The 14609-nt window shown below is 42.9% G+C and overlaps 1 protein-coding gene across 1 annotated transcript; it reads right to left on the bottom strand.

Moving 5' to 3' along the window:
• Positions 1-8339: 8339 nt before the first annotated feature.
• On the bottom strand, positions 8340-10401 carry prmt6 (protein arginine methyltransferase 6). Its single transcript, XM_031876690.1, has one exon. The coding sequence runs from the start codon at positions 10346-10348 to the stop codon at positions 9293-9295; it is 1056 nt and encodes a 351-aa protein (XP_031732550.1). The 5' UTR covers positions 10349-10401; the 3' UTR covers positions 8340-9292.
• Between the last annotated feature and the right edge of the window lie 4208 nt (positions 10402-14609).

Genomic DNA, 14609 nt, shown 5'->3' with positions numbered 1-14609 from the left:
TTGTGTGTGTGTGTGTGTGTGTGTGTGTGTGTGTGTGTGTGTGTGTGTGTGTGTGTGTGTGTGTGTTAGTAGAGGGGGTGGAGGGAGAGGGAGAGGGCAGGTTATTCATAAAGGAATATTGTGTTTTGGCCTCCGTACACTTTTAATGTGCTGAGATACCGCTGTGTCAATAAGCTGAACCCGAGAGCGCAGGGAGCTGGGACGCTCTGACAGAAAGGTTCAGTCAGATGTGCAGAGCAGACAGCGGTAACCTCTAGCATCACCACGAAAATGTAGAAGTCAGGGAGATGTACTTCAAGTATCATGGAATATTAGGACTGATGCTAATATGATGACATGACTGTTTACACTGAAGTATTTACTGGTGTTATTACACCATTTCATGTCTACTCTACAAAGTAGTATAGTCATTTAAACTGTAAAGTGGTGAGTTTTTGATTTGGGCAAATATATCAGCTGGTAGAAGCTCCTTGTACGCAATAGTGGTGGGTAAAAATAAAAGTGCTAAGTTATTCATATTTAAGTCCCAGAAACGCTGCATTAAACAGTCAGAATCTCATCTCACACTTCAGAGTATTTATGTGGCCAAAAGAAAGGGATGTGTTTCCTGCGCAATGCACTTCTACTATCCAATCTTGACTCTGTGAGCATTTTGAATTCCTGCTTTGCGTGATAGCAACACATGCTTCTCCCATAAACTGCCTGTGAAACGCAAAGCATCCCAACTCCTCTCGGGAGGCGAGACACTCAGTGAGAGTCGGTACATACCCAGGGTTCACGTTGCAATATGGAACTGAAACAGGTCAGTCTCAGCACCTCTGTGCACCTGCTCCGTTTGGACTTTGTGTCGAAGGTTTATCACGCTTCATTTCACCCCGGCACCAACCCCAACCCCTCCAATCTGCCTCCCGCAGACCTCTGCTGCTTATCCAGTCCTGCACGGTGTCCTAAACCCCATAACCCAACGCGCTCACATTGAAATATCATATTAGGTTATAAAACAATACCTGAGAAGAATTACATGGAGGCATAATCCAAAAAGTGCATGATTGAAAATGGATTATGGTGGGGGGGGATGTGGCCACACAGTTTGGTGGATTTGTACTTTGCTCACAGGCTGAGAGCCGTCTGCCTCGGGCTGATTGTGAATCGGGGCCATCCCGTTCAGATTTACGTGCCCCTGCGAGTGATTTGGGATTTACTTTCTTAACAGGCGCCGTCCAGATCTGTCCTTGTTGTACGCTGTGTGTCCGTCCGTGAAGTCGCGCCTCGGTGCTTTCGGCTGGATGCGTTTGTGATAGGCAGGGGCTTTTTTTTTTCTGGCCGAGATTTGCAGCTCAGGGCTAGAATAAATACCGTTTCTCATTTAAATAAGAGCACTGTTTTCATAACCGTTGAGGAGAAATACAGGGACATGCCGTGGGACCGAGTTATTTCTGGGTTTAGCGGCATGCACAAGGGGTCAGTTCCTGTTGCTAACGATAATGATGACGGATGGTCTGGCCATGCAGGGCCGCAGGAAAAACGTCCAGCTCTCTGGGGGTTGGCCACAAAATTAGCTTTTGTCAATACCACGCTCCCAAAACTGTCCTCACAGGATGTGCTGACATTGGTTACTGTAAGCGAGTGAGGGAATTGAATCCTATTGGCGTATTCATGGGGTCATTAGCATACGAGGATGAATGAGCTGCAGTGATTAGACACCGAGCCGGAGTCCAGTCAGGTTTCAGCGATCGAAAATGAGCTCTGCAGAATCGTGTCCCCCCCGCCCACCGCCCATTCCCCAGTGTGGGCTATATGGACTGTGTAAACTGAGATTTTCCATCCACCCTGATTGGACATCTACATAAAAGGTGGCGCATTTCCCCTTCAATCTGGTCCCTGAAAACATCAACGGGAACAAATTACTGCAGGAATTCAAATGAGCTTCCAACACTACCGACTCAAATCAAACTACATTGCATTATGGAGATTCACTTTTGTTATTTGAGTTCAAGGTGACATATCGAACGTGGAGGTAAAATGGTGAATGAGATGTTTCCAAAAAAAAAACAGATATTGTACTTTTTTTCTAAAGTCAAGTTGTTACTGTTACTTTTAAGATGACATCGAACAGACTCCTGTGATTTCCCGGGCGATGCAGTGGGAGCAGAACGGCTGTGGTCGACACAGATGTGGGGAGCTGTACACTGTGTTCCCATCGCTCTAGAGGCCGACATCTCAACAGCAAACCCACATCGTAAAAAAACCCACATAACTGCATGTTGTGTGTCTTCGACTGAGGTTTACATTGTCCCTTACATTATTGAGTTACTTGAAATCACTCCAGTGACCGCTGTAGTCTGTCAGCAATCCTCACTAATGCACCTGCTCAGTGTAAACACAACTTGAAAACTGTGTACCACTGTGTTTCGCTATAATTACTGCTGGGGTTATACTGTACACCCGTTGTATGTGCACGCGTCCGCTGAGTGACTGCTGAGTGTGCGCAGATGCTCCCAGTTGTTGACTGTTATATATAAGTCTCTGCTTGGGCTGGTTCCTCCTCACCTGTGTACATAACGTATGGATATGAAACAAAAACAGTGCCCTGAGTTAGGACACAACGTACAGAGGGAGTTGAGACTGTCAGGGCAGACTGTGGGTGGATTCAGGTTGCTTTTATAGGACCTGGAAGGAGCGATCTTGGTCAGTGTGTCACTCTAGAAAGAGAGTTTAAACCCAACAAGACTTTTACCAGAATTCAAATACTTCCATTTACTTCTTTTAGATTTAGATTTGACAGTAAGAAAACAGCCTGTGAAGACATGTTGAGAAATGATGATGCTGTCATCTAACTTTGCAGGCTGTTCTCATCCAGCATTGGTAGCCAACCTACAAAATGAATGCGCTGTAAGTCATATATGCCACAAAATCAATTGTTTCATGATCTTTTCCTAAACCTAACCAAGTCTTTTTTGCCTCAACCTTACTAAGTTGTGTTTCCTGTGATGTTTATTTTGAAAAGACTGTATGCATGTAGCGAGTGGAACTTGACACGTGTTGCTGGGTTTTGTTTGGTAAGGGAAATGCACAAAACAAGAGTAACTTTTTCGTAACATGCAAACCGTTGTGTGAGGATACGTTTGAACTGAACTTGAGGGATAATGCAAAGTGCTCGGCATCAAAGCGACAGAGGAGACGAGACATCCGGCATGAAGGCTGGCCGAACCAACAGCTGCATAACGGATCGACGGAAAAGGGTTGTGCAGGTCTTTGAATGAAAAGTCATTTCATTCCTACCACTAATCATGAATTTCATCGTCCAACGTGGGAACACAGGTTCCAAAGACAACTGCCTGTATTGTGACTCCAGATCAGCGAGTCCTGGGCCGCGTTGTCTCTCTGTCTGAGTTCAAACACTGAAGAATGAGTCTTGAAATCAGTGAGATTAAGCACATCGTCTATTGATTGGCTGTGCGATACAAGGCAAATAATCCTATTTCAAGTTGCACCACTCGATTCTAATGGTTTCCGAACCGTCTCAGGCAGGGACGGATCACAATTAGTTTAGCATTCAGCAGACAAGAGTGGCCCTGCATGCGTGAGCGTGATTCTGGGCTTAACCGCGGCTGCATTTGACATTTCCATTCTCCGGACACCTTCCTCTGTGCTGTCTGCACAGTCACCTGCAGAAGGAGGCATTCAGACACTGTGAGTGCACATTAGGCCAGCTGCAAGTGTAGAATTCAATTTGAATGAAAAGCGTAGGACATTTCTTTTATTTTGTCTCTCCGACACAAAAGTGCTTCTTGGGCAACAAAGAGACTACCTCCTACTGCAGAGCCCTTTCACAACAGAGCAACAAAAAAAATCTGTTTGACATTTCACAACAAAAAAGCTGACCTTGTTCAGACGTGGTCACATCCGAGTCGCTCTCACTGCTCGACTCTTTGACAGAAAAAGAGTCGGTGCACATGTGTTACATATACAGAAACAGCTGCATCGTCTCTCAGTCGTAAAAAATGTGAAGCTCCACGTTTTAAACGATTTTAAAACATTGTGTTTCATTAAAGCGTCCCTAAAAACTGGTCTGGTAGAAGTGGCAAAACAAGTGGGTTATTCCCACATCTTCTTCCCTTTCCAACGTTTTCTCTGAAGATCTATGGATCTCAAACACTGTTCATCTTACAGATTTGAACTCCCACAGACGTCTTATCACTCAGTTCTCAATATGTGCTTTTATCGACCATCAAAAGCACTTGTTAGTTTAGGCACAACGTGATGACTGTTAGTTACACGAGGAGCAATATGCAACTAGATACAAGTCCAGTGTGCTGTGAACAGAGGGAGCTATTGACAGGCTTCTGCTTTGTGTGATCTGACTGTCATCACATCACGAGTCTGATCACTGCACCGTCTTCCGTTCGCAGCTGCTGTCACGTTACACTCAGCGTAACTGAGGATCTCCTGTCTGAAGGTGTTTGTTTTCCCAATCAGTCATCAGTGTTGAGGTGGTCATGATTGATTTCCCCATTAAGCTTCTTTTTTTTTTAAGTACGTTCTCTACGTTTTAATGTCAAGTCGTTCCTTTTGCTTTTTTAATGAGGAACTAATGTCTCCGGCACTTTGACTCTAATGGAGTTAAAGTGGCAGATCTTCCACGTTAAGGAAAAAAAAAAAGGAGGGTCAAAGAAACCATGAAAAGACAGTTTGAGTGCAGATTTACACTTTAGATTGAGGCTTTGATTTGGGCTTGGATAAACTTTTCCCTATTCATTATGACCATCACTAATAGTTCATCAGCTTGTTTTACGGCAGCGAGCAGTGTGTGTATTATATCAGCTTTCTCCTCATTCACACAGTCACTTTTTTCTTTTTTTAATCTTCTTCATAGACTCTGAATTTTGCAATACAGTTCATCCAAAGAGGAAACCAGAGGCGAGACAGTTTGCAGCTGAAAATGGGACTCAGCCAGACAATGCCTTTGATTTGTAGAGACTATACTGCAGTGTGGCTTCCTGTTCATTTCCAATGTGTTCATTACAGAGCGGGCGCACAAGTACCGGTGACACTGAAACCAATGAACACCATATTTCAAATGATGACGGGGTGTGAAAGATAGATGATCATGGAGCATTCTCTGGAATGTGTGTGTGTTTATTATCTGCTGTGTAATTAGAATGCAGAGAAGACTCATTCTCATGTTATGACTTGAATTCAATGCGCACTGAGAAAGACTTCATCAGTCCACAGTATCTACTTTATACACACAAAGACTTCATCAACACATTGGCTTTGGTTTGACGTGGGAGTAACACAGGATTCCACAAAATACTATAACAATGCATCTACAGAAATAGTGATTGTTGGAAAAAAAACTGTGTAAAATGATCATTTAGGATTCATTGTTGGATTTAAAGGAGCAGTACAGTAGTTTAGCAGGTCAATGCACATACTGACATGCTCATTGTATTAACAAATTATATCAGTTTTGATATAATTAGTATATTTTTTCAACTTAATGTCAGTTTTTTTTGCATACGTTTTTCTAACATCACAGTTGATTTATGCAATCATAAGTTTATAAAAAATAAAAATGAACATATTTAAAAATAATATTTTCTTAGCATTTTGTTTAAATGTATTTGTATCCATTCAGCAAGGAACGATATAGTTATGGAGGCCCCTCTCATGTCAATGAAACCCAGCATCAACATGTTTATGATCACTATCAGTATTTTTAATGACCTCACATAAAAACATGTGTAGTGTTATCTTGTTCATGACCTATCTCATAGATATAGATGCTAAAAGCTCAGTCATAATTAACCCAAAGAAAGGTGTTGCAGCTCTCCTGAATGAGGACAGTCCACTCTCAGTACAGGTTTAATATGAGTGTTTAAACGTGCAGGTGGAAAGTTAGAGATGAAAGAGCTGTACAAAAATAACGATCGTAACGTTATTAGATACTATGCATTCAGTCAGGACTCGTGACACATGAAACACTTCATTAGAGTCTGGTTCCCATTTGTTTAATGATGAACATAGCTAGTAAACAACTGTCTTTCAAACACATCGGCTCACCAAACTCTGCAATAGAATCCTCCAAAACCCAACCCCACTGACTGTACAGTAACTCTAGAATAATATAGAAAGTCAATCAATGATCGGTCCCCAGACAAGATGTTTGTGTTCAACAGTGGCGGGCCGTCAGGGTCTGCAAGGCCTTCTCTGCTGGCCTAGACAGAATCACAAAGTTATAGCTATTTTATAATTTAATAATTTTTCTTCAATACACTACATGTATTATAATTTATAAAAATATTTTTCCCATTATCTTATTTTCTCATTGCACAGCTACTGTCTTCCTCAGTTGCTTTGCTTCCAGCACAGCTTGTTTTAAGTAGAGCTTTTATCCAATCAGATTTCACCTCTGTGTCTCTAGGTAACAACAGAGGCCCGAGGCCTTCAGACTCACAAGTGCATCCCTGTACAGTTTAAGTGAATGGGGACGATATTGTTGATTGTCATAGTGTTCAACCAATCAGATCTTTAGTTTGACATGTTGGGCGTATTCTTTGACGTGCCAGAGCCTGCTAGCTGGCCTACAACTACGTTAGCATTACGTGCAGCTCTGCAGTGAGGTGCAGCGTGTGCTGTGATTGGTCAGTGGGCGAGCACGTGACTATTGGAAAACGAAACCTAAGCAGAGGCTTAGACGGAGTAGTAAGAGTTCAAATTGAAAGATATGGAAGCAATTATGAAATTTTTTGCATTTTGCTTGGTTTACATTTTTTATTTTTTTTACCTAGCTTTGTTTTTTTAACACTCAATGGCTGAAGGAGGAGAAACGGATTTGTGAGCTGGGATTTAACCGTGTGATTAAACTCTTTGTCAACAAAGAAAGGAGGATGGAGTTTGTCTTTAAGTGAACAGCATTTGGTAAGTCAACTGCGTTTGTTTTTACATCTGCAGTAGCTTTAATATGCTTGTTTATATATTATCATTTGTACAACTTGTTTTATGAAGATGGATTTTTGTTTGGTTTTATATGTGATAGGAACTATTGTTACGTCCAATTTTGCACTGGGCACTAGGGTTGTCACGATACCAAAATTATGACTTCGATACGATACCTGCCATAAGTATCACGATACCCGATACTTACGATACGATACCAGAATTCGATACAATACCACAAATACGATACGATACTGGTATATTTATCTATAATAGTAATAAATAAAACATCTGTACGGTTCCCTTTTTTACCAGCTTGTTCCTGCCCAGCTTTTTGAACACTTAACAAATGGCATTAATATTAATGTTTAACCTCTTCGCATCTTTTGAGCCTCTCATATTTCCGCTGGCTTTCAAACACAGCTGGAAGGGAACTCTGTGTTTGTGTTGTTGCTGACTCTGCTGGCATCTGTTTGACTGTCTGTGGGAGTGGGTGGATAAACAATGCTTAATTTACTTGCATAGTGAGTTTGATATTTTCACTTCATATCTTATCTTAATTCATGGAATAATTATTTTTCCTTAACTAAAAATAAAAAGAATTGGCTCAAGATCCACCCTCAGGCTCCACCAGCATGTAGCCATTTTGCATCAATTGTGTTTCATTTAGTACACTTTTGTGTGCAGTGTGACCTCATGATCATATAGGCTTGTCCTCAAACTAGGCTAAGGCTACTCGTGTTAGGCTGTATATGGGTGAGCTTGAGGGTGTTCATGTTTATAATCACATTTGCTTACCTCTCGTTCTTTGAACTCTTTGAAAAGTTCGGGGTGTCTGTCTGAAAGGTGCTTTGCCATGTTAGACGTGTTGCCTCCCTTGGTCTGTGTGGCTTTGAAACACGTTTTGTAGACGGGTCTCTGTATGTCAGTGGGGACCGTACACGGACCACCATTTCCGTTTTTGGTTTGAAACGAAAAACGAGAATATCATGGTATTTCCGTATTGTCGTTTTTTCGACTGAACGGTAAAACAGACTATCAAAACGTACACGGACCTTGATGCATGTCTCCCCTGCTATCACTTGCTGTGAGTGAGCGCTGCCTGTTGCTGTGTGAGCGCTGGGCAGCCCCGCCCCCTTGCAGTCAATGCGTGCAGGCAGCATGACAGGGAGCGGAACAGTGAGTGCGCTCTGATCGCGCCTATTTTAAAGTAACGATACTAAAATATGCAAAATCGTATCGTTTTAACGTACGGGTACCGCGGTACCTTTTTAGTATCGATACACCGTGCAACATTACTGGGGACATATTTAGCCGGTGTCAGTGTTGCCAACTTTGTCAAAAGCTACTAGTGACAAATCTAGCGACTTTTTCTGGTGTTGTTGGAGACTTTTCTGGTGTTTTGACTCTGACATGAAAGCACATATTGTTCAGGACAGCAGTGAAGGCCCAGGTATAAAATGCACGACCCGCCACTGGTGTTCAATGAATGATGAGCGACAAATCTGTAAAATAGGCCATCAAACTATTATCTTTTATTAAAATATGAAAGTTTTTAACATCAGCAACAATCAAGGGTAAATGATTGTAGCTGATATTAAAAACTTTTATATTTTCACAACTCAGTCCGTTGGAGACAGCAAGAGATGCTCAGGAAGGAAATACTTTGTATATTATAGTCTTTGCTATTTAGCAGAATGCTGCATCACAATTACAACTTTGGATAAAGTCAGTTGTTTCTGGCAATCGGTGAGTGTGTGTCCTAACCAGAAATAATGAGCCAATTTAGTTCTGTTATGAAAAAGTGAAAACCAGCCAATGTAAAAACACCTCCTGCCTGACTGCAGCCAGTCCAAGTCAATATATCGCTCTGATCCTCATTTGAATGCAACATTTACATCAGATTCCGCACAATATGCATGATTAAATGGATTAGAATATCAGACATCTGCAGCATGGCATTGAATTTATTCAACAACTTGTAAAACCTCAGATGAAACCTGCCTGCACTCGGCTTTACACAGCAGCAAACACACACACCTAAAACTGTTCATTAGTCCGGAGGAGACTTTATGCCTATTGTGATGGCCAAATATTGTTTCAAATGCTCTCTCAAATGATTTATTATGTAAAAACAAGCATAAACCTTCACAAGCGTGTGTATGCAGAGGTGTCAGCTGAGGGCCCTTCATGCATTTGGCCGAATGAGACCTCATAGATGTTTAGGTCAGAACAGTCATCGCTCTGCTCCCTCCAAACCACAGTGAGCATCTCTGTGACGGATAATGAGACAAGGCCTTTGAGTGTGCTGCCTGGTGATTACACTCTGACACTGCATGTTGATGCCACACTAGGACTGGGCTTCACTGCTCCAGTCGGGGATGGAAAAGGTCTTGGACTGTCTTTTGTGCTCTCCTATCGTGTAGTCCACGTGGATGCATATGTGTCGGGCGCTTTCCTCCGAGGGGAACATGCTGATCTCTCCGGTGACCACCGTGTCCTGCACCACGTCCACCGGAGCGTCGAGGTACAGCACCGCCTGCTTCCAGTGAGTCTCCGGCTTGAACGGCGACGTGGAGAGCACGAGCGGCTGCGGCTTGTCCGGGCATGGGAAAGTCACCGTGAAGTAGACGCAGAACGCGTTCACCGCCGCCGAGCCGAACGACTCGCACCGGAATTCGCCCTTCACCGACCGCAGCTGCTCCGTGGTGACCGAGTGCAGGTCAAGCTCCGCGAAGCGGGCCGGGTGGGAGAGCACGTCCTCGACGGTCACCGAGTTCACGGTGATGTCGGAGTTCATGATGCACCGGCCGGCAAATTCGGACATGCAGGACATGTCCACGCCGTACTGGTCTTTGACGGTGTACCAGAAGTGTAAGCGGTCCTCCACCACCGGGTCGCTGATGGGCGCAATGTAGAGCTCGGCTTTGCTGGGCAGGATGACGCCGCCCGGCTTCAGCCACTTGTCGCGCGCGTAGAGGACCGAGTTGAGCATGGACTCGTGCAGAAGGGCATAGCCCATCCACTCGCTCACTATCACCTCCACCATCTCCGGTAGGTCCACCGTCTCCACCGTGCCTCGTATGACTTCAATTCTGTCCTCCATATTGTTCTGCTTCACTATTTTCACCGCTTGCTCGGCGATAGAACACGCTTCTACGGCGTAGACTTTCTTAGCACCGGCTTGGACACAGAAAATGCTCAACACGCCGGTTCCTGCGCCGACGTCCAGAACCACTTTTCCTCGTATGGACTCACTGTTCCTCAGTATGGCCATCCGGTACGTGTTGGTCCGCACGTGGTCCGCTATCATTTCCTCATGGATGGTCACATCGGTATAGCTGTCAAAGTACAGTCTCTCCTGCCGGGTTTTGTCCAATTTTCTTTTCTTAACGACATGAGACATCTTCTCGAGTCTGGGGGCTGCAAATGCATAGTGTTTTGTTGCTTCACTTCCGCGTTGTTAAATCTGGAACTTGTAGTTCCCCGCTGCGCACAATACGAGAGACACATATTCAAATAGACTACAATTCCCTCGACCAAGGGTCAGTGACGCAGCGGTGCTGCATTCACTGACAGGGGAGAAATGGTACATAGACTTTCTCTCTGGGTTTGGTGGCGAGTAATGACAGAAACGGCGCTTCTCCCTTCTTTTTCTAGTTTGCCAACTCAGTTTAAGATGTGGAACTTGCTTAATTATGCTTTTCTGGGGACGAATAAAGCCACCTGTAATAAAATCCTCACAAATACCACCGGAAGTGTTGCCTTCTCTTTGAGAAAAATAGGCCTACCTTGAAATTCCGTAACACAAATTATTTGACATTGAGAAACTCCCATTATTAATATTTCGTTATTATATGCCTTTATCTATTAATCTACTGTATATTACACTATTGTCCCTCTGTGTTTATTTTCATGAGGCTACAGTTAATTATTGGAGAAAATATTCCAAACTATTTGCACTCAGCTGTGGTTGAAGAAGATGTAAGGAATGGCTAGAATAACCATAACTACATGACGTTTTTTTAGACTTTATATTTAGTGTAAATAATACATATTGAAATTATAATTATTTTCCAGGCAAGACTTTGCACTGTGGGCCACGCAATGCTCAGCGCTTTATCTGATTCTTGATACAGTGTATTTTTGTCATATTGCCTTTGCAAGGTTTTACATTTCAGAGTAGGGAACCATATTTTCTCTGATGAAGGTCCTTTAGACCGAAAGCTAAAAAACTAAGTGTTCTCTGCATAGATTTAAGTGTGCGGAGATCTATTCTACCGCATGTCAGAGTAAGGAAATCAACAGAGGCCATACATTATCTTCAGCAATTCACTCTCTATAATTAACATCCAACCATCTACAGTACACCTACTGAACAGTTTGTTGCACAACACAGCATGGCCATTACCAGTTCTGAGCTCTCCCCATAGTTATGGCAGGCAGCACACAGCTGCCTGTGTCTCAGCTCTCCTCTCCTCTCGGCAGTCCTGTGGGACCCTTTTGAACTTTGTTTCAGAGATCTTTGGCAAAAGATACCGGACAAACGAGCAGGAGCTGTATCCCATTTCATAAAGATGAGGGAAAAGAGAGATGGAAGCAGAGAGTTTGAGATGAGAAGTACAGCAAGATGCTGTGTTTAGTTGTTTTCAAGACACGCTTTTAAAGCAAGAAGACAGCACAGGGAAATGCAGGAAATGTGAAATAATAGCATTGCGAAATAAGAAGAAAATATTGCTGGCAAATATGTGTGTGTGTGTGTGTTTGTTGCTGGTTAGGTGGGTGTATGTGTGTGCGCATTCACAATTACATGCTTTTTCTAAATTTGGATCCAATGCTGCCTTTAAAGCACAAGCACCTCCTGGGAAAATGTGTGCATTTAATAATTCAGTCTTTTCAAAATGATATAGAGAATAAAAGCAGGGAAATAATTCTGCATGAACTGATATGTTTTCAGCTTGAGTAATGGAAACAGCAACCATCAAGTGGGAAATGAGCCATACCTCTGTAGTAAACACTGACTTGATATTCAAAGCTCCAGTTTTCCCTTTTGGATATATTTGATTTATGTTAAACCAGCAACACAATAACGCCAAACATTATCTAAAGATGCAGTGTAATCCTAAAGTGAGCCAAATATCAAAGCCGAACGCCCACGACCGACTGGTCAAAAGTACGATTGGACCAAGTGCAAAGGAGGAATGGAAATATACAATAGCATAGGTTACTGAACCGTGAAATACAGACAGCGGAATTCAAAATTGTGAGTAACTTGGCAGGAGGCGATGTAGCCGGTAGACATGGCAGACCGGAAAGCAGCTGTTGGCCACGTCGTCCTCTCCTCCTCTGAAGCTTCAGGTAGAACCGCTGCCAGGCCCAGACTCAGCCAGCACTCGGCTCCCACTGAGACGCCTGGCACGGTTTAGCTTCATCCCTAAAAAGTAAGTAAATGACAATGCCTCCGTACTCCTGCAGAGAAAAGTCAGCTATCCAGCGAGTTTCCATAGCTGACCCGGGTTCAGGTCACGCCGTGCATCACGGCTGGGTTAGAATAACCAGGTAAAATCCTACTCTGATTACGGGGAACCAGGTGAAGATGTCTTTCCCGTATTAAACGTCTTACAGTGGCACAGAAACATCGGAGGCATCCCTCTGCACAGAGCAAAGGCTGCAGTCCACCGGAGCACCGTGTATGCTGAGGTACATTCGCTACCCGTGACCAAGTCAAGCAATAGCCCACGACAGGATATGTTGTGATTATGTCACAGCTAAGGGGGTTGTTCTTTTTTTACCACACGTTTATTTATACCACTACATTATTGGTGTGTTGCCTGCCTACTCATATCCTTTTTTGAATTCTTAACATACAGCCTTCTTTCAGTTTCTAGAACTCAGTGTGTAAAGGATACTGATGTTAAAATGTTTAAATTACCATCTTTTATTCGGTGAGGTTTTTATATGGCCTTCATTGATGTTTGACCTAATAATCAATCAAATCAATCAATACCACTGTTTCATCTCATAACTCACGCTGTCTTTATTTTTTTCATCTATTTTTTACATTTTATTTTGTCTTAGTTTTGTTCTGCGCTGTATTCTTTTACTGTGCTGTTTACTCTTTGGCTATAAAACTATTCAGGGCTCATTAAAAAGCAATATTCTGAATATACTTCTCTATATTCCCGATATAGAAAAGTGTACTCTTATGAACATTTGGATGATTCATATATTGACCTCATGGGAATAATACCTCTTTGTTTTATATCAGACACCAAACCTAATGCTAAGATAAAGGAGGCAGGGAAATATTCTGTTAATTCATAATTTATATAAACATGGAGAGACTACTTAGTACCAACAGTTTGTGCAACCTGACCCCTCACATTAAATTGTAATCCTAATTTAAATGTAACTTCTGAACAACGATCAGGGCAACGGCCCTTTGTCATGCCGATTATAAGGTCAATAGTGATATTCAATAATCCATGTTACAAAGTAATCTGAGACGTGTGCTTGCACGTATACTTTGATTGGCCAGCTTTGGTGCTTTGGCGGATTTCTTTGCAGTGCATTGTGGCAAAAGTTGAGCCAGGTTCAACAAAGTGAATCCAGGATTACAACCAGTACCAATTTTAATTCTCAATATCTATATTTCACTGTACCTACAATATCTGCACATGGTAAACATGGTATGATGAAGGGAATGGTCCTGGTGTGCTGGGTTGTTGTTTTGTCCAGCGCTGTCGTTCGGTGCGTCCTCCGTTATGTATGTGAACAGAGGCAGAGACAGACACCAGGACGGACCTCCTTACCTTATACTACCATCTAGTCCCAAACACTTCCTCTGAAATCTGAATACCCTCTCCATTTTCAAATGAGTGGAAGATTTTTTATTTTTCTTTAAAGCCACATATTTGCACAGCTCATCCTCTTTAATTAAACTTGGCCAATTCCTGTTTGCGCACCTAAATCATAGACCCACATCCAACTGATGGGGCTCATGATCAGGTCCAAGGAAGGGCAGAGGAGTGCTGGAGCGTGTGTCCTTATTGTGTGTGTGTGTGTGTGTGTGTGTGTGTGTTGGTCAAGCATGGCGGGACTGGTGGAAGCCCAGTCACTGTGGACAATGAGGGGCGTTGTGGAAAAATTGATAACCGGCTTTCATTTTTTTTTTCATCTTCCTCCTCCCTCAAGCTATAAAAGTTGAGTAATGAATTCATGGCGTGTGTTTGTCTTAAATAGAGAGAAGATATGTTTTGATATTGTGAAGAGGGAGAGAGAGACAAAGTGGGAGGATATATGAGCAGCAAAAACAAAGACGGTGAAATAAACAAGTGAATAGATGTCTAAAGAGGGGAGAGAGATAAAGGGGAAGCGCAGTGTGGGCTGTTTATACTAGAAGCCCATCAGCAGCTGCTCTTCTTCTTGGCCAGCTGCTGTCAGCATGCACAGCCTCATGGGAAACTGCCTGCGTCCTGTCAGTATTACTGGACCTGTCAGCTGCTGCAACACTAACGCACACAATAACCCAACCTTGCATGCTTAGATATGTACACACGCACGCATAGCAACCGGCACAAACAGCATGCAGAGGCCACTTCAACCCACAGTAGCATGCACATAATGCACATACTGTACATAATATGTATGTATATATATATATATGT

The sequence above is a fragment of the Anarrhichthys ocellatus genome, unplaced genomic scaffold, assembly GCF_004355925.1.
Source record: "Anarrhichthys ocellatus isolate YVR2014 unplaced genomic scaffold, GSC_Weel_1.0 scaffold113, whole genome shotgun sequence".
NCBI classification, from domain to species: Eukaryota; Metazoa; Chordata; class Actinopteri; order Perciformes; family Anarhichadidae; genus Anarrhichthys; species Anarrhichthys ocellatus.
Note: the sequence above shows the minus strand (reverse complement) of the source record. Positions and strands in the feature narration are given on the sequence as shown.